Here is a 22,643-nt window from a genome sequence, read left to right as displayed (position 1 = left end):
CTGCACCTGCCAATGGATGGTTCTCTGTTGCTCTTAGGATAAGATGAAAATTGCTTAGCCCAGCATTCCATGTCTGTCATAATCCGCCCCTCTGCAGTCAAATCTCTGGCCATGTGTTTGCTACATCTGGTTACGCTGGACTTTCTTCATTTCCTGAACTTACTGCATTCTTTTTTGCCTCTATGTCATTGTTCATGCTGTTTCTCTGCCTAGAGTGTCCTCCCCACTTTGCCCACCTGGTGACCCTTTACTCACTCAAGTGTTCCCTCTTTCGGGAAGTCCTTTTTTTTTTTTTTTTTTTTTTTTTTTTGTGACAGAGTTTCACTCTTGTCACCCAGGTGGAGTGCAGAGGTGAGATCTTGGCTCACTGCAACCTCCACCTCCCAGATTCAAGCGATTCTCCTGCCTCAGCCTCCTGAGTAGCTGAGATTACAGATGCCCACCACCATGCCTGGCTAAGTTTTGTACTTTAAGTAGAGACCGGGTTTCACCATGTTGGCCAGACTGACTTCAGGTGATCCACCTGCCTCACCCTCCCAATGTGCTGGAATTACAGGCGTGAGCCACTGGGCCAGGCCTCAGGAAGTCTTTTTGACCTCACCTGGAAGAATCTGTTGCTTCTTCCTCTGGGCACTTGCTATACTTGGACATTTTCTGTGTGATAGACACACAAAAAATGTGTGTCTGTGACATTTTCTGCATGATAGACACACCCTAAGGGGACCCCCAGCCCAGTGAGTCACACCCATGTATGTTCTCCTCCCCTTCAGTGTAGGCAGACAGGCTTCTAACCCATAGAATGCGGTAAAGGTGATACGAAGGCCCTCCCTTGCTTAGGTTACTTTATGTGGCAAAGACAATGGGATGTTGTTCCTGTGATTGCAGGATGTTGTATAAGGTATTATCTTAGCAGACTAGAGAGAGAGACCCCCTTGTACCTTTCAAGGAGTCAACTAACATGTGCGGACCACATGGCAAAACATTGTGAATAACTTCTTGGAATAGAGAGTGGCCTCCAGCCAACATCCGGGAAAAAGGTGAGCCCTCAGTCATACTGTCACAGAGATGGACTCTGCCATCGAATGCATGAGCTTGGAAGTGGATCATCCCCAAGTGAAGATTTCAGATGAGAACCTAGCCCTGCCAACACCTTGATTGCAGCCCTGCGAGATCCTGAGCAGAGGAAGCAGCTAACCCATGCCCTGACTCCTAACTCATGGAAACTGTGATGTAATAAATGCATATCGTTTAGGCAGTCAAGTGAGTAACAATTTGTTACATAGCTTTAGGTGACTGATACACTGTATTACAGCACATAGCCAGTATTGTTCTTTATATGTTACTACCACTTAGACGAGAGCCATGAGAACAAGAACTAGAGTTCAGCTCTTTCAGCCCACACACAGTGCCTGGCACATAGTAGGCACTTGATAAACTGTTTGTTGAATGAAAAAGGTGAATAGATCTTTAAGGTTCCACCTGGCTTTAAAAAAAGACTATAATTTTAGGATGCTGAAACTCCATTTACTGTGACCTTCACAGAAGGTCAATGAGAGTATTATATTTCCAAGGAATAAAGAAGAATGCAGACAGAAAGCATTCTTCTGTAACAGTTATAGATTCTTTGACACAATTTGCCAAGTAGTTGGGCAAGCTGGGCCCTGTAAATGTAATAGCAATGTCTGCTGAGTGTCTTTGAAGATGGTCAAAGTCAAAAGCAAAAATCACAAAGCTGGCTGAAAGGCAGCTCGGACCATTAGCTGCTATTTGGAACCCAGAGACAAAGAGACATTAGGAGCTCCAAACCAGTCAGAGGAAGAGTCATCAGTCAGCTGTGGAGCCAGGGACAGAATTCTCTATTTGCATCAGCCCAGAACTCCCAGAAAATGTTTCACACCCCACCACTCCACCCCCTGTCCCTCTCTTCTTCCTTTCCCCTACCTCCTCCTCTGCTACAGAAACAAAAACATAATCCTTAGCTAGAGAGGGCTGCAGACCACCACCTCCAATCCCCTCATTGTGCAAATGGAAAGACAGGCTGGAGAGAAGGAACTTGACCAACAGTATCCAGAGGGTCCCACATTACATTTTCACAATGCCCTGAAGACTAAAGTTAAAAACAAAACCAAGCAAAAAGCTTCCTTAAGGAGCAGTGAGAAAATGAGGCAATTCCACGGAAAGTGAGACACCTCACTATTAAATAAAAAGCTTGATGGGAGCTATATAGATAGGCAAAGCAAAGGAGCAAATTTTTCAACGTATTGTACTTATAACCAGCCCAGAGCTGCCCCTTGTTCCATCTTTCTGTTTCCATTGCACAGTTCCAAGCCACTGTACAATGTGCTTTACATGAGTTCTCTTCACTAAACTTCCAGCCACTCCCCACCTGCTTTTTTTTTTTGAGACAGAGTCTCGCTCTGTCACCAGGCTGGAGGGCAATGGAGCAATCTTGGCTCACTGCAACCTCCAACCCCCTGATTCAAGCGATTCTCCTGCCTCAGCCTCTTGAGTAGCTGGGATTTCAGGCACATGCCACCACGCCCGGCTAATTTTCTTATTTTTAGTAGAGACAGGATTTCACCATTTTGCTGTTTTTTTTAATAGATGAAAAAACTGAGGCTCAGAGAGATGATGTGATTCCTCCAATGTTAGTAAGCAGGGATTATTTGACCAAGTCCATCTGCAGTACTGACCATGGTGCTCTGATGCTGAAATGGGTGGGAAGCTGAGGCTCAGATTAGAGGATGCCAGCTGGGAAGCCTTGCCTGGAACCCTCACCTCACACCTCACAATGCTTGCATCCAGCCACTCATCATCACATTTGATGCACACAATGAGACAGCTCCTGACCGTCAGCTCCAGGAGGGCAGGGACCATGGTGGTCTTGCTCCTCCTGCTGAATCCCCGGAATGTAGTCTGGCAGAGCAGAAGGACCTAAGTACCTTCTGAATGAATGAATGGAGTGAGTGCATGAATGGATGCTTCAGTGAACCATGCTGATGTGTACATGGCAAGAATGATTTTGCTAAGGGCATCTCTAATCAGAACCGAGCTGGTGTTGGTGTGAGTGTCCCAGTGTAACCAATACCTAATCCCCTGATTTAAGAAGCTCTTAACAGACTTCGTAGCAATCGGATTACAGCACAGCATGCATGATAATGTCGCCTCCACTGTTCTGCCTCTTTCCAGCCCACAAATCAGCTCCCTGCAATTTAGTTTTGCTATCATAATAGTCTGCTATTCCTTCCAAAGCTGTATAAGAGAAATTGGCATCGATTCTACCTGTGTTACCATAAGATGCAGTCAGAGAATAGACTTTTGAGAACCAACTCATAGCTTGGACACTCAGTTTCCTCATCTGTATAGTGGAGGAAACAATAGTATTTTCAAAGGATCCTGGGGATTAAGAGCAACAATGCCTATAGAGCGCTTAGCTCACTGCAATCACTCAATATATTTTCCTTTAGGAAAAAGCCTGGGACAGGCACCACGGTCTACTGGCAGTGCTATGGGCAAGACAGCAACCTTCTCTGGCCCCTGCGTGTCCCATGTGTAACACAAGAGTGGGAGAGGGAGGAGTCTAAGGAACCATTCAGCAAATTATTATTGAGCATCTACTGTGTGCTCATCCTTGGGCTGAGCACTGGACACAGAGAGATAAAGGAGCCATGGCCTTGCCCTTGAGGTGCTCTCACGTGCTAAGAGCTTTGAGATGTATGTCAAGCATTGTAGGAGCACCTAATATGTGCAAGGCATATTGAAAAACACTTTGTATATAAGAGCACAATCGATATTTGCAGTAACACAGATGACAGCACCATTGTCCTTGTTTTAGAGGTAAGGGAGCTCAGGTACAAAAGCCCTCCATGATTTGCCCAAGGTCACAAAGGTCGTGAATAGCAGAGATGGGATTTGAACCTGGAGATCAACTCTGTGCTCTAACTCCCTTTCTTGCATAAATATCATACGATTCTCCGTGATGATGAAACAGACTCAGGAGATTACACGTAGGCTAAGATAAATACCGGTATCTCTCCTCTTTTTGCGATGTTTTTGTGTTCTTTTTCTTGCCTCTCTTTTATCTCCCTGCACTTCCATCAATATTGTCTGCATTATCTACCACTCATAGGAGTGACTGCTTCTCTTTTCATTGCCGATACCACTGCCACTGACATTGCAGGGAAGAGAAACGTTGTGGTCCTGGAGCAGAAGTGGTAACTCCAGTTGCTAAGGTCCTTTCTCCAGGGATCCCAGAGCTGGAAAATATTCCTCATGACACTCAGCATCAGATAACCTTGAGCCTCTTACTCCTCCTGCAATCAGGCTGAGAACGCTGGGGGTCCCCAGATCCTCTCCATCTCCATCTCTCCCAATGACATCTTCTTGACTAAACCCCTGTTCGTTCCTGTCGCCACAAAATGTCAGCTTACGAAACAGGAATTGTTTGCATGTAGCTTGTTTTAACCTTTGATGTTCCCAGACACATTTTTTTCTTTCTTTTCTTTTCTTTTTTTTGAGATGGATTCTCACTCTGTCGCCCAGGCTGGAGTCTAGTGGCATGATCTCAGCTCACTGCAACCTCCGCCTCCTGGGTTCAAATGATTCTTCTGCCTCAGCCTCCCAAGTAGCTGGGATTACAGGCATGCACCACAATGCCCAGCTAATTTTTGTATTTTTAGTAGAGACGGGGTTTCACCATCTTGGCCAGGCTGGTCTTGAACTCCTGACCTCGTGATCCACCCACCTCAGCCTCCCAAAGTGCTGGGATTACAGGCGTGAGCCACCACACTCAGCCCCAGTTACATTTTCTAGAGAAAGTGTGACCCTCATACCATTCCCATCCATGGGAAAATGTGGTCCTCATACCAACCCCAGCAGAGATACTGAGACAGTTCAGCATTTCTGAGCCAAACACTGGGGGGACCACACAGCACAGGGGTTCAAAATAGGAGCTCTGCAGCCAGAGTGTTTGGGTTCAAATTCCAACACTTCCATTCACGACTTCTATAAACTTGGGTATGGTTATTTCTCTATGTCTCAATGTCCTGTCTATTTTACCAGGAGCATGATGATGATGATGGTGGTGATGGTGATGGTATCTCCCTTACAGAGTAGTGGGAGGATAGAATGAGTTAAAATACAAGTGTTTAAAACAGTTTGACACTCAATAAACATTAGCTTTATTTTTCTGTATGTCCCATTTCAAATCCATCTCCATTGCTTTTAATGGTACATTCCAGAGGATAAAAGGAAAAGAGAGACACCGCCAGTGACTATGAAATACGTAATAGCAAAAGGCTTTTTAAGATTGCCGTAAGGAAGAGGAAAATCACTCACACTATATGGTACTCTGTGAGTTGCAGCATGTTTCCATTTGTTGCACAGAATATGAAACATACAGGTCACAGTTGTCTTGTGGGGAGGCAGGAGGTTTGGGGACCTCATTTTACAGATCAAAGGTGAAGTCCCTTTGCCACATAACTAGTTGAAGGGAAGCTCTGAGACTGGATTCATGATTTTCTGCCTGGTATCCAGAGTGCAGCTCAACTTCTTGGTTAAAACTAACACATAGGAACTAAACCACAGTTCAGGCCTGCCATGGTGACTCGCACCTGTTATCCTAGCACTCTGGGAGGCTGATGTGGATGGATTGCTTGAGTCCAGGAGTTCGAGACCAGTCAGGGCACCATGGCAAAATTTTGTCTCTACAAAAAATTAGCCGGGTATAGGAGTGCCAGCTAACCAGGAGGCTGAGATGGAGGATTACTGTGCCTGGTGGTGGAAGCTGCAGTGAGCCATGATCATGCCACTGCACTTTAGCCTGGGTGACAGAATGAGACCCTGTCTAGAGAAAGAAAGAGAGAGAGAGGGAGAGATGGAAGGAAGGAAGGAAGGAAGGAAGGAAGGAAGGAAGGAAGGAAGGCAGGCAGGCAGGCAGGCAGGCAGGAAGGAAAAATGTCCAACACAAGTTACTCTTCTTCCCTCTGTCTTTTCAACTGCTCCAGTGTGTTCAAGTTTCCAGGAACATTCCTAAGGGAAGGGCATTAATTGGCCAGCGCTGGGGAATATTCATGAACAGTTAAAACTGCCTTTGGTGAAGAAAGCAAACGGAAGCCTGCTGCACGCATGGGAGAATAATATTTTCCCTCTGAAGAGGGCAGTATGCAACCAAGGCCAAGTTGTGTACTCAGGGTTTTTCCAGGTCTTGCAGTGCGGCAGCCCTCAGAAGCCGGGGCATTTGGGTTTCCAAGAGCTTATTTCTGAATGACAAACATATCTTCACACATAAAATAGGATTCTGGAGGTCTGAGCATAGTTACACACTTCCTCTCACCTGAGGGGACACACTGCAAAATGATACTAAGGTGGTTATGCAAGATAGATGGAAGAAACTCCAACGATTTCTTTTTCTATCATCTGCCCTCCCAAACCATCCTCTATGAAACTAAACAATAGCATAGCATCTCAGATGGTCTCTGATGTTTGCAGAAGAAAGTGTTTCTTTTTATACTAAGATTGCATGGAGCCTAGTTTCTGCTGCCTGAAGCAAAACACCTTCTCGAAAACATCCTTTGCACAGAAATAAAACGTTGGGACTGGGGATCTTAGCTCCTGGGATGCATTTATCAAGCCAATCACAGTAATTATAATTAAAACACAAACTAAGTGAAAGCTGAGCATGAAATACATTAGCGGGAAACCTGAACGGCATACAATCAAGCCCTACTTGGTGGTGTTTTGAGGTATATCATTAATACATCTTTGGGGTGGAGAAGATTGATTTTTTTTTTTTCTTAAACATCTTGGTTTAGTCGCATGAAAGGCTTCAACATCAGTTACCAAGGAGGAATAAGGATATCCACTATTAACTGCTAAACTTAGAGCTGTAAGACGGATGTCCAAAGGTAGCCTAATTGGCTACTTTAAAAAAATCTTCCTCAGACACACTGTTAAATCTGTTTATTGAGTATTAATTTAACCCATGTCTGTTTTAGGGAAGTAAAAATTCGAAGATCTTTAGGGAAAATACAGCTTCCGTTCCTAGCCTCAATGCATTAAGTCAACAGCGTTGAGAATCTTTCCGTTCTTGTTAGGGGTTCGTCATTCAGGTATCACCTCTTCCATGAAGTCCTTACCATATTCTCCTCTCCTAAACCTGGGTTCCCACAGCCATTACAACACTTATCACACTGTTTTTCAACCTATTTATTTGATCTTTCTCCCCTGGGTCCCCAGCACCTAGCACATGACTCAGCACAGAACAGATGCTTTAAAAACATTGAATGAAGAGTAACCAAATAAATAAATAAATAAATAAACAAACGAATGAATAAAGGAATGCTCTATCCTTCTGGGTCCAGCACAAACCAACTCCTCCAGGTGATCCTCCGTCTTGCCCTACCCTGGATGGAAGTCAGCTGGCTCTGCAATGGAAATTCTGGAAGAGTTTTAGGAAAAATATATAGGAGAGTAGTTTAGGAGAGGGAGTTCATGTTGGAAGGGATGTGTGTGAGGTAGGGGTGTGTGTGTGTGTGCGTGTGTGTGTGTGTGTGTGTGTGTGTAGCACTGTGAAGCTCCCCCTTTGAATAAAAGCACAGAGCTTTTACTTAGATCGTTTCTGGGGGATTGGGTGGGTGACAACAGACTCCAGGTCACGCCTGGGTATATTTTCCCATTTTGCCTAGGGATAGGAGAGCATAGAAGAGTTTTTTTTCTCCAAGCCACTTCAAATATGTTTATTTTAAATTTCTATTTTGAGACTGTAGATCCAAATGCAGTTGTAAGAAATAATACACAGACATCCCATGTTTCCCTTCACCGAGTTTCCCCCGATGTTGAGACGATGACATTGACATTGATACAATCCACCCACCTTACTCAGATTTCAGCAGTTTTGTATGCACCCATTTGTATGTGTGCGCGCGCGAGCGTGGGGTGCACACTTTATATAATATTTCTGAAAGTGGCTTTTCCCTCGCACTGGAGACTGGGAAGACGGCCAGTCTGACCCGTCCCCGCCACGGAGTTGGCGGACAGCAGTCTGCGCTTGTATTCGTCTCTTGCACACAGTAGGTGGCCGACGACCGTCCACCTAAACCCCTGAACTTGTCGTGGCAGTGCGCGTGCAGGAGGGGGGCGCCACATTGTAAGGAAGAAAACCGAGACCGAGGTGCCCAATATTTTAGAAGCAAAAACCAAACAAACACAAACTTGGCGGTGTCCCCCTAATTGTGAATTAGCGAGCTAATTGCTCCAAAGCCATCCCGGTGCCGGCGCTCGCTGCCACCGCCGAAAAGCGCTGTTTTTTTGAGCCCCGCTCCCCGCTCTGCCCGTGGGATCGGGGACGCGGGGGCTCCTCCCGCCCCTACCCCGGCGTTCGCCCCTTTCTTCCCTGGGGCTGGACTGTTTCACCCCGTCTCCAGGCAACGGCCAGGCGCACCAGGCGGGACGTCATTTCCTGAGGAGCCCGGGGGGAGGGGGCGGGCAGGAGGCGGGGCGGGGGCGGGGCCCGGCCGGGCGCGCGGCGCGGCGGCGTCGGAACTCGCTGGAATACTCGGCCCGGCGGCTCAACAGTTCGCAAAGTCTCGGCTCGCGGCCGCTCGGCTGTGTCTGCGCCCGGGCGGTGCAGGGGCGCGGAGGCCCCCGGGCGGCTGTAACCCGGGGCTGCCCCGGACATGCCGCGCACCCCTTGCCGGACGCCCGCGCGGCTCCACCGCCTACGACTCCCCGGACTGCTCTGGGACTAGAGCGCCCCCCGCCCCAACTTCTGACTTTGGGGTCCCCCAGCCCGTGAGGAACGGGCGGCCCGGCTGGGGGAGCCCCGGGCATGGTGTGACGGGGCGGTCAGGTCAGCTTGGCGGCGCCCCCCGACTCCAGCCACCCGTGGTCTCCGTGCCCTCCGGGATGTAGCTGCTGACTCCGCGCCCCCCGGACTCCAGCCGCAGTCTCCGCGACCTCCGGGCCCCAGCAGCCAACTGCCGCGTGGCCCAGGAACCCGCCGACGTCTGCGCGTTCCCCAGCAGATTCCAGGTTCGCGACCCCCGCCGTCTTCGCGCCTCCGGACTCTAGCAGCGGTCTCCGCGATCCCCTAGGATCCAGCCACTGTGCCCGTGCTCCCCAAACCCGGGCTCCAGCCGTCGTCTCCGCGCTCCCGGGGATCCAGCTGTCGTGCCGGTGCCCGCGAGGGCAGCGCCACCCTCCTCCCCCCGGCGCGCGCCCCGAGCCTGGCCGGGCCTCAGCGGGGAGATGAACGCGCCGCTGGACGGCCTGTCGGTGAGCTCGTCCTCCACCGGCTCGCTGGGCTCGGCGGCCGGGGCGGGCGGCGGCGGGGGCGCGGGGCTGCGGCTGCTGTCTGCCAACGTGCGCCAGCTGCACCAGGCGCTGACCGCGCTGCTGAGCGAGGCGGAGCGGGAGCAGTTCACGCACTGCCTGAACGCGTACCACGCGCGCCGCAACGTCTTCGACCTGGTGCGCACCCTGCGCGTGCTGCTGGACAGCCCCGTCAAGCGGCGCCTGCTGCCCATGCTGCGTCTGGTCATCCCGCGCTCCGACCAGCTGCTCTTCGACCAGTACACGGCCGAGGGCCTCTACCTGCCCGCCACCACCCCCTACAGGCAGCCAGCCTGGGGTGGCCCCGACGGCGCTGGGCCCGGGGAGGTGCGCCTGGTGAGTTTGCGGCGTGCCAAGGCCCACGAGGGCTTGGGCTTCAGCATCCGTGGGGGCTCGGAGCACGGCGTGGGCATCTACGTGTCGCTCGTGGAACCAGAATCTCTAGCTGAGAAGGAAGGATTGCGTGTCGGGGACCAGATTCTGCGCGTCAACGACAAATCCCTGGCCCGGGTGACCCACGCAGAGGCCGTCAAGGTAAGGCTGTGGTTTGGAGAGGAGTATGGGCAGAGTATGGACAGGGTGGCACAGCTTCTTCAGTAACTACGTGCTGTGTGTCCTTAGGCAAATCACTTGGCCTTTCTGGGCTGTGGAGAACATTTGTTTCTTTTTTTTCTTTTTTTTTTTTTTTTTTTAATACTTTAAAACAGGAATATATAGCTTGCAGAGCAAATAGCTGTCAGGCACTGGGAATGTAGTGATGCACAACAGACATGGCCCTTGCCTTCGTGAGGCTTAAAGGCTACTGCTGGTGATAGTATGAAATACTTGAGCAAATGTATGGTTACAGTGTGTGAAAAGGGCTGTGGATTCGTGTGAGCATTAAAAGAGAGAAAAGGTCTGCGTGGCATCATTAGGTGGCCTTTGCTGCTGCCATTCTGTAGGTTTTTTCCCCTGAAAGAAAGTTTTGTTAGCTCTTAAGTGGCCTGAAGAGGCCGTTTGTGTGATCCACAGCGCTCTGGCTTGACCCCGCTGTTTGTGGACCGGGCTGTGTATCCTGGAACAAGTCACTTGCCCTCTCAGGACCCCTTGTTCTCCACTTGGAAGATGGTGCCACTGGACCAGATAAGTGCTCCCTAACCTTTTTGAAAATGAGATTCCTGCCTGAATGTCAAAAATAAATTCTCCAGCCCCTGAGATTATTTGTCCTCTCTGCGGTCTGTTAATTGAGAAAAATAACCTCATCACAAGCTTCCAGGGATTTAATCATGCTTTTTAAAGGAGTGTTTGTGCTTTCGGATCTCACAGCCCAGGGCTACTGAAAACCAGTTGGAGTATGATGGGTAGTGTTGGGTCCAGGGTGGATTCCAGGATCCCTTGAAGGCATTTTCCCCCCTTTCCTCTTCCCCCACCCCCTTTATGTGCAAGAAGTAAAGAGTTTGGGGAAAAGGGATAATAACACCTGCTCTGCTTCTGCAGAGAAGTGCTTCTCAGGGGTTGGATTGGCCTGTAAACCCCCTACTCCCCGCCCAGTGTAGGTGTTTTGAACTCCTGCTGAGGGCCTGCTGGCTACTGGGGAGCTCCTAGGCAGCACAGGCCACGGTTACATCCTCCTGAGTGTCGTTCAGTGACCTGTCTCCAGGTGAGTCTTGAGCTGGCGCTCTGGCTGTGCACCTGATGTTGGCTTCCCTCATTTGCTTCCCAGCCCATCAACCCCTTGAGGCTTTCGGAAACTTCCTTGCAGCTTCTGGAAAAAGGCCAATCGGTTTATACTGCTCCAGGGTGCAGTGGGTGAAGCTCATTTTGAGTTTCCATGCAACAATTCCTCTTCCCCCATGTCAGCCTTTTCCCTTTGTTGAGCATTCCATGTATGTATGCAGAAGTAGTCCATTAGCCTTGGCCCAAAAAGATCTGGAGTTCCCAGATGATAAATTTATGCACTAAAGATACTTGATGCAAATGGTCATTTATAAATGTGGATTCAATTTAAGTGGCAATTTAAAAAGACTTGGGTAACTTAACAGTCGCAGGGTGATAAGGTGATAGGCTTTAGAAAGGCTGTAAGTTACCTTGGGCCCACAAAACACAGACTGTCCCTTCAATTTGCACCCCTGACTCAGCCGTGCCATAAGGGTCAAGCTGCTTGGCTGTGAGTTTCAGTTTACCAGCAGTGCTCCCCGCCTGCCACCCCTGCCTCCACCCCTCCACCACTTCGTTGATCCGGCTCCAGATCTTCTCTCTGAACCTCCCTCAACAATACCATGGTGCTGTTAAACTGTGGCTCAGAGCAGCACTGGCCTTTAGCTCGTTTATTTACTCTTGCTGCTTCCAGAGTAAAACCGAAACTCTCCATGTGATAGTTTTTGAAGCCTGAGAATGAGCCCATGCTGGCAAGGGAGAGGTCGATAGGAGCAGGGCTGTCCTTGAAGTGTGGGAGCCTGTGGCGCAGGAGGCTGTGCGAGCCCAGCGGCTCTATGTCTGACTGTCATTTTCCCATCAGAGGTGGCTGCACTGGCAAAATGAGCTCTTGCCCCAGGGTCACCCTTCTTCAAGCCATGATGGGACACATAACCTGCCTGCCATGGACCCCTTTGGACCCTTCAGAAACAACAGGCAACATGGACAGCTGCTTTGTGTTACATTAACACTCCACGGGGAAAGAGGACAGACTTTTCTTTGGTGGGTGGAATTTAAAACGGAGGAGGCGGAACTTAGTCCCTGAGGCCAGGGCACTCCAGGGCACTCCTTGTGTAGTTTCAGGGACAGTTTAAAAGACCGCCTGGAGAACCGTTGACACATTTCCACAACATTAAGAGCGAAAAGTCCCTTAAGTGAAAGCCAAAAGAGGCCTCAGCTTTTCTACTAGGCAGAGACTGCGCTTAACCAGGATTTCTCTACGGGGATCCGTTATTTGTAAACTGCAGTGCTGCAAGTCACCGTGTCGGGGATTTTATGGTAAAGGTACATTACCGTTAACTGGACTTCAGACTTTATTCAAATTTCACCAGTTTTTCTGCCTACATCCTTATTTTGTTCTAAGATACCACACTGCATTTAGTAGATGTGTTTTTAATCTTAACAATCTTTGTTTTCCTGCGATGGAAGGTGGGATGAGGGGGAGGAGATCTTCTGGGCTTCCCAAACAGAGAGATTGAGAGAGAGTGAGTGAGTGAGTGTGTGTTAAAAATTAAATTTTTAGGAATCAAGTTACCTAAAAGTTTATGAAAAGGGAGTGTTGCAGCTTTTAAAGAGTGGGTCGAGCAAAGTTTTTTCCACTTCTCTTTCTGATAAATCAAGCATCCATTATTACCTGAAGCAGTTCAGTGAGGATTTGATCCTATATCCATTGGGGCCTCCATCCCTCTCTTGAAACCCATTTGTGAAATCAGCAGTGACAGGTCCAGATAAGGCAAACCCATTTACTATTTGAAATTATGTTGAAATGTTTGATTTTTGAAAAAAAAAAATCGGTATCTTGAATGAACAGGAGCCAGACTCATAATAATAAAAAAGTAGATCTTTCAAAGGTTTTCAGCCAGATGTGCTTGATAAGTTGGCCAAAGAGTCCACAGACCAGGGATGCTGCCTTAGGCCCTGCAGCACACTTGCTATGTGACCTTGGGCAAGTCATTGCCCGTCTCTGTATTCCAGGATGGATGGGCCAGGAGCTGTCCAAATCCCTTCCAGCTTAGATGTGATTTGCTTGGTATGTGCTACACAGAGGCATTTAGAATGTCTAATCTGATGTTTTCTTGTTCTTTTGAAATTGCTTTCATTTAAGGCAGAATCAGGAAAGTTGGCTAAGGATTGGGAGATGAGAATCTTGGCACTCTTGTGTGGCAGCCTACTAAATCAGGAAATTGATGGGTTATACACCGTACTGACGGGAGCTTGACTGCTGTCTCTTGACCCATGAACACCAACCCTGGTGCTATTCCAGAGCAAATGAGGAAACAATAGGATTCTGGCACAAATAGCGCTGCCCTGGGAGCATTCAAAATCAAATTCACTTGCTCACTTGCTTTCTGAATCCCCTGGTTGTGTGGGTAGCAGAACACAGGGTATCCAGGTACTGCTGGGATATGCGTATGTGTGTGTGTTTTATCTCAATAAAAAATAAATAGCTTCCTTATGGCCTCAGCACCCCCATGGGCAAATTCAAGGAGCATATTAGAATTTGAAATATTCCAGAAGTTAAAAAATGTTGCTGGTACTTTAATTAGAATGATCACACCCTCCCTCCCTTTGCATAATAGCCTGAAAAGAATCTGTCCATATTAATAAAAGACATTATATTTGGTCCAGTACGTTCTGAACGACACAATTGTCCTTTTTCCATTGTGCATGGTTAGCTGAAGCCATTACAAATTATTACCACTTCCAACTCTGTGTCTGAAATGTCGGTTCTCCCCCTGGTCTCGTTCCTGTGTTCCAATTTGGAAACCATGGCACCACGGCGTGCGCAGACTTTCCCCTGGCCCTGCTTTCACGCTTGGGTCCTGTGAGTCCTGCCAGCAGTGACATGTGGAATAGCTCACTTATTAATAAGCCCATTATTGAGTAGATTCGCGGCCGCTGCATATCCAGAGTGTGATGCAGTACATTGAGAGACTCCGTTTCTTGTGTATTTAGCTGGCTCAAGCTGACACTCAAGGTTTTAGAAAATGATGATGCCTAGGTAGGACTAAATCCTTTTTCATCTGTTTAAATCAAAAAAGCATTTTGTAGGGTGGAAGAGAATGCCCTTTAAAAATAAAAAAGAATCAGTGTTTTTATAGAAGACTCTTTCCTCCTGACTTGAAGCTGGACATGAAAGAGATAGAGAACCACACCAGCACTAGTGTCTTGTTTTCCTGTCATTTCCCTCTGCTGATAAACCCAGTGTTGTTTATTACTTGCCATTGATTCATCATTTGGATGGAGCTGCAAAGATAAGTGTGATCCTTTAACCCTTCCCCCTGCACCAACCAATGGGATTGTGTGTGTGCCTGCTGTCAGCCGCACCCGCAGTACACAGCCGGCCCGCACCTGTGAGTAGCTGCAGCCCCTCGCTCGTGTGCCTGTCTGCTCAAGCTTGAAGCACATGTACAGTCTCCTCAGAGTCATAATCCCCCCTCCATCCTGCACAGGGCTTTGCACTGAAGCAGGCGTTCTTAGGAGATTAGGCTCCAACTGGTGATTTCTAGCAAGGCTCTTTTATGACCTGGAAGAGAAGCTTTGAGTTTACACTTCTCAGGGACCCCAGAGTAATCCTCAGCCAGGACCAGAGAATCTGATTTGAAAGAATGACCTTAAATGGCTGGGGGTAGCTGGAGGCTGAAATGCAGATCTTTCAAAACTGACCTTTTTTCTTTTTTAAACTGCTGAGGAAGAATCTGATATTAACTCTTAACTCACACAGACTTCTAATTGTGCCCCAAGGTAGGGGTGATTTTTAAGATTTTTGTGCTGCTAACATTGGCCTTTTACTTTTAAAGCCTGGCAAGCGGAAGGGTACTGAGAATAGGAATCAAATGCTCTCTCCATTCTTTTTCCGTGCGTTCCTGGTGTCAGCTGCAGGAAGCAGCACCATGGGGCCAGTGCACTTGTGGTTATTTATTTATTTTTCAATAGACTGTCTTTTTTAGAGCGGTTTTAGGTTCACAGCAAAATTGAGCAGAAGATACAGAGATTTCCCAAACGCTAGACACATGCTAGCCTCCCCCATTATCAACAATTGATGATCCTGCGTTGACACATCATTGTCACCTAAAGTATGTCATTTACATTGCACTTGCACTGTAACCTTGCTTTAGTGGAAGCCTGTTGGGAACAGGGGAGACTGCCATTAATGAGTACCTACTATGTGCTGGGTGCTCTGTCCTTCCTCTTCCCTTTCCTCTTCCCCAGGGGAGGCAGGCAGGTAAGAAGGGTCATGCTCAAGGACATGGAACAGGGGAGCTCAAGGTCCGCATTGGAATTGGGAACCAAGTGGCCTCCCTGCCTGGAACCCAGCCCAAAGGTTTTGTAGTCAGTCTCCTGGAAGAGAACACCAGCCAGTCCCCCTACTAGAAAGCATGGCAGATGTCACATGTTGTGTTTGACATTTGGGGGCCTTTTAACCACCCCGAGGCCGGGCACGGTGGCTCACGCCTGTAATCCCAGGACTTTGGGAGGCCAAGGCGGGCAGATCACAAGGTCAAAAGTTCGAGACCAGCCTGACCAACATGGTGAAACCCTGTCTCTATTAAAAATACAAAAATTAGCTGGACGTGGTGGCCCACACCTGTAATCCCAGCACTTTGGGAGGCCAAGGTGGGCGGATCATGAGGTCAAGAGATCGTGACCATCCTGACCAACATGGTGAAACCCTGTCTCTACTAAAAAAAATACAAAAATTAGCCAGGCGTGGTGGCATGTGCCTGTAGTCCCAGCTACTTGGGAGGCTGAGGTGGAAGAATCACTTGAACTGGGAGGCAGAGGTTGCAGTGAGCAGAGATTGTGCCACTGCACTTCAGCCTGGTGTCAGAGTGAGATTCTATCTCAAAAAAACAAAAAAGAAAGAAAGAAAGAAAAAGAACCACCCAGAAACTTCTCTTTACTAGGTGAAGGAGTCTGAGACTTACATATCAAGGGAGAGTGGTGTATTTCAGCCTGTTCCATCATTGGGTAGAGCCATGCGACCACACATTCTCTGAGCAGTGCTTACCACACACAGCCCTGTGGCTGATACTTGGACATCAGAGATGAACAGGACGTGACCTCTGTCCTTGGGGGATATAGACCCATCCGTGGCCACAGGTCACCCAGCATTTAAAGCGCAATGACGTTCTCATACTTCTGCATCCCTGCCACCCTCTGTGAGGTAGCACCCCACCTGCCCACTCCTCTATCCTTTGACCTGGCTTTAATTGCCTGCAGCCCATTTGTCTCTACTAAAAGGACATTTCTTTATGTCTGTTTATGGTCTGCCTCCCCCATTACAGGTTTGCTTCAGGATAACCAAGATTTGACCTGCCTTGCTCATTCACATATCCCCAGCTCTTGGCACACAGTAGGTGCTTTAATAAGTAAATGAATATTTGCCAAATAAATGGAATGATCTTGCTCCTAATCCAGCATTAGTGAGTTCAGAATTCCCCAGCTTCTGAGAGGGGGATCTGAAGGAAGTCGGCGTGGTGTGTGGCAACGTTGTGGGTGCTAGATAAAAACATTGAAAAAAGCCACAGACTGCAGTATTTGCGTTACCACCACGCTGTGTGGCCATGGGCAGTTCACATGACATCTCTGAACCTCAGTCTCTGGAGCTGTGAAATGGGCATAGCTACCTCCCACCTGCCTCCTTCCTGGGTGGCTGTGGGGGTCAAATGACTACTAGATGTGACTACATTTAGAACTCTCTGCTATTTGAGTGTAAGGCCTTTAAAAAAAAAAGTGGTCTGTGCCTGGATACTCAGTGGCTTTTCTCATCCCCTGAAGCCCAGATCCATGGTACAAAACCCTTTCAGCTGGTTCATTTGTCACTTTGCTCTTAATTTTCAAACCACATCCCCAGAAGTGGGTTATTTCAGCAGCCTGATTGTGTCAGTGATTCCAAAATAGAATCATTTATGCATTCTGAAGCAATCAATGAACCAATTTTGGGTGAGATATATCTTCTGGCTTTTGGGTCTCTTTCTTTCTTTCTTTTGAAAAAACAAAAACCGTTCAGGTTTCTAGAAGCCCAGCATTTTGGGTGAAGGCCAAGTTTCCAGTAGCCGCATGTATTCTTAAAAGCTGCTTTATTCTCTGGGTATGCATAAATGGATTTATTTTTTCTTCCTTTTTTAATCCCAGCACCTTTGCTTCCTTCCCCAATTGAGAATTTGTGTTCCTTTTGCTAAACTGGCTGTGGCTTTGCTTCAGTTAGCAACCAATTTCATCGTGATTTTTTCTCTCTACCTGAGTTTCCTAATATTAGCATCCTCTCAACTTTGAATGCAAAGCAAATATATCAGCCTTCCACAAACAAGTCCCCAAATGTCCTCTTTCCTGGATTCTAAAGCTGTAGGCTGCAGGGAAGTACAGAGTAAAATGGTATTTAAAAAAAAAAAAAAGATGTTTGCAAATACCCAGGTGTTGGAGCCTTAGAAGTGTAATTTACAATGTTAGCTTGCTTAAGAATTAACAAGCTCCCCAGGCAAGCCTTAATCCTGCTAAGGTTTGGGAAGCACTGTCTTCCTTTAGGATTCCTCTACCCCCAACACTGTTTATGCCCATAAAGACTTGACCAGAGAGGTGGACCCTTCTTGTCCCTGTCCTTAACTATTTTGTAGCAAGATTCCACTTCTGCAAGGTCAGCTGAGTAAGGGAGGTATGTACCCAAGAGGTTAGAGATGGATTTTGGAGATGGACGTGGGTTCATCTGACAGTGTAACTTGGTTGTGACCTTGGGCAGGTCCCTTTACCTTTCTGTTACTCAGATGTCCCACCACCAAACCTGGCTCATAGTCCTCACAAACAGGTCATTGTTGATGTCGAACATCAAAAGTCTGGAAAACCTGGCAGTGGAGGTCCCCCTGCAAGCATTGTAATGAAAAATGGTATGGACTGCATTCACTTATCTTTGAAAGTCTTCTGTTATGCCTACTTAGATTTTTTTTTGTTTGTTTGGTTGGATTTTTTTTTAGGCACTATTGGAAGAAAATACTGAACTCAGGGCCCTTGTGATCCACTGTAGCTGTTTGAATTGCAGAGTCATTTACTAAATGTAGTCAATATCCCCATGTAGACAGAGTTTCTTTAAAAATGTAATTGCTCCTATTTGGCTTTTGGCATTGGCATTTTTGCTTTATAGCAGTAATAAAGCCCAGTGGTTGAATAGAACTCTGTCCCTCTCCCCCCACCATCCCTTCTGATTATCTGTGGGTGGCACACCAGACAGTTGCATGACCCAGTGTGTGACAGCTTGTCCTCTGGATCAGCTGCATCCGTAACTTTGTTCCCCAGCAGCCTTCCCTGATGGCCTCCCCAGGGGCCCTGATGAGGAGGGAAAGGAGGTGGCTGTTTTTAGAGCCCATTAAAGCAATTAATGCAGGTGAAATTGGTGATTTGATAACATGGGCTTCTGCACTTAAAAAAAAAAACCCTGTAATTTATTTGAACTACATCTGAAAAGGTATACTAAGTCTCATTAAGAGGTTTCTGATTAAGAAAAGAAACGTGATCCAGCTTTCAGAAACTAACCTCCCACGTAGATTGGAAAACTTCAGAAGTCAGGGAGGAGATTTTCCTTCTGCCACATCCATTCTCCTGTCCCTACACGGAGGGGTGGCATCCTTTGTACTGTTTGGACCTAGTGTACCCTTTTCCTTTTCTTCGTCTGTCTCCTTCTGCCCCCTCCTCTTTCTCTTTAGGAAGCCAGACATTTCTCCCAAATTTTCCCCGACTCTCTTGAGCCCTCCTCCCTGCAGGTCCTTCCTATCCTGAGATTTTTAAGTCTACTTCAAAGGTCAACATACATGTACATCTCTCCCTCAGATTCTTCTTTCTCCAAATGTCTGCATCTCCACCCATCCTCCAGCCTTGTCTCTGCACAGGATCTGTGCCTCCTTTTAGTGTGTTCATCTATCTTTTAATTGCTTTCTCATGGTACCTTCTCTCATCCTTAAACTCATGGACAGTTCCCAAGTTAGTAGCCTTCGCCTTCTCCTCTTCCCCACTTTCTCCTACCTGAGTGTTGTACCAGCCCCAGGGAGGCTGGACTCTCCAGGCTTTACTTCTCTCCCGCATTTTGCAGACCACACCTCTCTTCCCCATCATCACCATCGCCACCGGCACTGCCCAATGGTAGCAGCCTCCTGAGCGGCCTTTCTGTCTCCTGTCTTGCTCATCAGCCCCCTGGTCTGATGTCCATCCTGGTGACAGGGCGCACTCTCTAACTATGTATATCATCAAACTGAGCCCCGCCTACAACCCTGCTCTTGAGCTGGGAGCCTGCAGGGCAGAGGCCAAGCTCTTCAACCTGGTGTTTGGGCTGCCCATGCTCTGATCTTTACCTGCAGGCAGCCCTGTTCCCCAAGTTGTGTCTACTCTTGGCCAAGCAAGCAACATACTCCCCTCTGAAGCGGGCTTTGACTCTGCACCTGTTAAGACCCACTGATCCTGTCAGGTTCAGCCTCAGTGCACTCTCTCCAGAGGACCTGCCTGCTCACCTCGCCGCTGTCCCCATCCCCAGGAGCCTGCTCTTCCCTCCTGAACCACCCGCAGTGCAGTGTCGTGGCCTGTCTCACTTCTCTCATGACACAGATAATGCATTTCTTGGTGTTTTCTTTTCTTCGTGGCTCATTGTATGATAATAACCTTTGATAGAGGGCTTAGAGTGAGCCAGGCACTGTCCTCAGTGTGTGTATAAACTCAAACCTCGTGACAACCCTGTGAAGCGCAAGGTAGGTATCATTTTTATCACTTTGTTTTCCAAAATTGCCAAGAGTTTGTCACTTGCCAGTCATCACAAAGGTGGAAAGGGACAGAGCCAGGATTTACACCTAGGTTTTGTAGACTTGAGGGAGTGCGTCTTTGCCCCAACAGCAAAGAGAAGGGATGCCCCACCGTGCTCTATTCTGAGGTCCGAAGCCCTAGGTTTCCAAGCCTGGCTCTGCCACTTTGTGGCTGTGGGGCCTTGAACCAGCTTCCCAACCTCTCTGATTCTCAGATTCCTCTTCAATGAAATTGTGATGGGAATAATAGTAAAATAGCAGACAAGTTACTTAGCCTTCTCTGTTCAAGTTTCCTCGTCTCTAAAATAAGGATACTGATGGTTGTGCAGATAATGTATTAAAGCTCTGGGTGTATCTGTTGGTCTGAACGTTTGATGGTAGTTTTCCACGTTCAAACTGCTGTGTTGGGATCTGTTTCCTACCGGATGCTGCTGCTCTTCCTGACACTGTAGAAGGTACAAAACAGATAACACACAAGATGCTTACAGTACTTAGCGCACTAAAAAATATCACCACCATTGGGAATCGTCTGTGACATCACAAGCTCTGTGTGGGTTTCACCTAAATCCCCCACTGACATCTCACATACCCGCCTGGGAGAAGACACTGAGCATTGGAAGAGGAGGTGACCCATCACAGGCACACAGTCAGAGGTGGCAGGACCAGGATTTGAACACAGGTATTCTGGTCTCCAGAATTGCCTGCTCATTGTCAGGGCTCTTGGCTGCTTCTAACAGAGAAGCACAGCATACGGCCCAGCCTGGTGCTGGCAAGAGCAGTTCAGTAAATGTCCATTTCCTCCCTGAGTTCTTTCCTTGTGGAAATGGCTTTGCAGCTATTTGATGAGAAAACCTAGGCCGCGGCCGCCCTGTTCTCTCCTGGGCACGCCGTATGCATTTTGTTGACTAGACTTCAGGAACAGAGGTGGCGTTGGGCACTTCTTCCTTTTTATTTTTCTTCTTTTTCCTCTCTCTTATCTCTCTCGCCATGCCCTGACCTTTGTCAGGTTTTTATTTTGTGCGTTGTCTGTGGAAATTCCCTGATAGAAAACTGTAACCTAATTGTAACCCCCATTAGAATAAACTGGTGACTTGTGAAATTATCTCATTGAATGGTGGAGTCTCTGAATTCGTCTACACTGCCAGATCAGCACACTTCAAGGATGAGAGCAGGGTCTCTCTCCTGGGCCTCATGTAAAATGCTTGTGGTCATCAACGCTGCTGTCACAGACTGGGCAAGTTAAAAGGGGCATTTTGTTTGGTCATGGGAAACTTGTGGAATAGAGGAATTTGTCTAGGTTCTTAAAATGTGTTTCCTTCCCCTTCTTCTTTTTTTTAAAGAGATAGGGTCTTATTCTGGTGGCCAGGCTGGAGTGCAGTGCCGTGATAATTGCTGCAGCTTTGAACTCCTGGGCTCAACTGGTCTGCTTGCCTCAGCCTCCCAAGTAGCTGGGACTACAGGTGTGCGCCACCACATCTGGCTAATTTTATTTATTTTTGGTAGAGATGAGGTCTCACTGTGTTGCCCAGGCTGGTCTCAAACTCCTGGGCCCAAGTAATTCTCCTACCTCGGCCTCTCAAAACACTGGGATTACAGGTGTAAGCCACTGTGCCCACCCTCTTTAATTACCTAACATGTATGTACTCAATTGTTTTTCTTTTTCTGAGACAGGGCCTTGCTCTGTCACCCAGGCTGGCGTGCTTGGGTGCGATCCTGGCTCACTGCCTCAACTTTCCAGGGACTACAGGCTCATACCACCATGCCCAGCGTGGTGTGTGTGTGTGTGTGTGTTTGTGTGTGTGTGTGTGTGTGTGTGTATATATATATATATATATATATATATATATATATATAGTGTGTGTGTGTGTGTGTATGTGTCTGTGTGTATTTTTCTTTTGTAGAGATGGGGTTTCACCGTGTTGCCCAGGCTGGTCTCGAGCTCTTGGGCTCAAGCAATCCACCCATCTCTGACACATCTCTGCCACCCAAAGTGCTGGGACTGCAGGTTCAGCCACCACACTGGGCCTGGACTTAATTTTTAGAACTTGAAAACCTCAGAAAAACACCAAAGAAAACCTCCCCAAATCAATAATAATTGTACCCACTCACCTACCCAGAAATAATCACTGTTGACAGTTAGAGGACCCTGTGTGTCTGCGTGTGCATTTACATTGGGAACTCTCCTCCAAGCTGCCATTCTGAGCATCAATATCTAGCCTACTTGTTACTCCAAGCGATGTATCATGACTGTGTTCCCACCTTGATAAATGTTTCTACAGTGTGATTTTTAATGATTGCATAATATAGCACAGTGAAGAGGTCCATGATTTATTTAACTAATTTCTTCTTGTTAGACAGTTTGTTTTTTTAATATTATCCATATTGCTGCTTTGAACATCCTTGCACATTAATCTTTAAGCACATTTCTAGTAATTCCTTGGGCTGTCTTTCTAGAGGTGGCATTGGCTCGGGGGAGAGGCATCATTTTAAAGCTTCTGATTAACTGTTGCCAAACTGCTCCTGGGAAGGAATTTGTTTTTTCTATTTCCTCCCACCAGCGTTTAACAGTACTTGATGTTCTTCATTTTTCTCCAGCCATGCCAACACTGGGTATTAGATTTCTTTTCCATTTTTGCCAATCTGATAGACAAAAAGGTATCCAGTTTTAATTTACATAACTAAAATAGTGACGTTAAACTCCGTTTTGTTTTTCAAATTACAAAGCTATTTTTTTTTTTTGAGATGGGAGTCTTGCTCTGTCACCCAGGTTGGAGTGCAGTGGCATGATCTCAGCTCACTGCAACCTCTACCTCCCTGGTTCAAGTGATTCTTCTGCCTCAGCCTCCTAAGCTGGGATTA

The 22,643-nt window shown here is 47.5% G+C and overlaps 1 protein-coding gene across 5 annotated transcripts in view; it reads left to right on the top strand.

The window, feature by feature from the left end:
• The first annotated feature begins 8,551 nt into the window (after window positions 1-8,551).
• Window positions 8,552-22,643, top strand: part of LOC116545586 (whirlin) — a 104,926-nt gene continuing 90,834 nt past the window's right edge. For all 5 annotated transcript variants that reach the window (XM_032272125.1, XM_032272124.1, XM_032272123.1 and 2 more), the window contains exon 1: window positions 8,552-9,864. In XM_032272125.1, coding sequence (XP_032128016.1) covers window positions 9,247-9,864 — 618 coding nt within the window. In that variant the 5' untranslated portion in view covers window positions 8,552-9,246. The remainder of the gene's footprint in view (window positions 9,865-22,643) is intronic.

This window comes from Sapajus apella, unplaced genomic scaffold (assembly GCF_009761245.1).
Source record: "Sapajus apella isolate SASKATOON/1434 unplaced genomic scaffold, GSC_monkey_1.0 scaffold294, whole genome shotgun sequence".
NCBI lineage: Eukaryota > Metazoa > Chordata > Mammalia > Primates > Cebidae > Sapajus > Sapajus apella.
The sequence above is the reverse complement of the archived record's forward strand: the minus strand, read 5'-3'. Positions and strand labels throughout refer to the sequence as shown.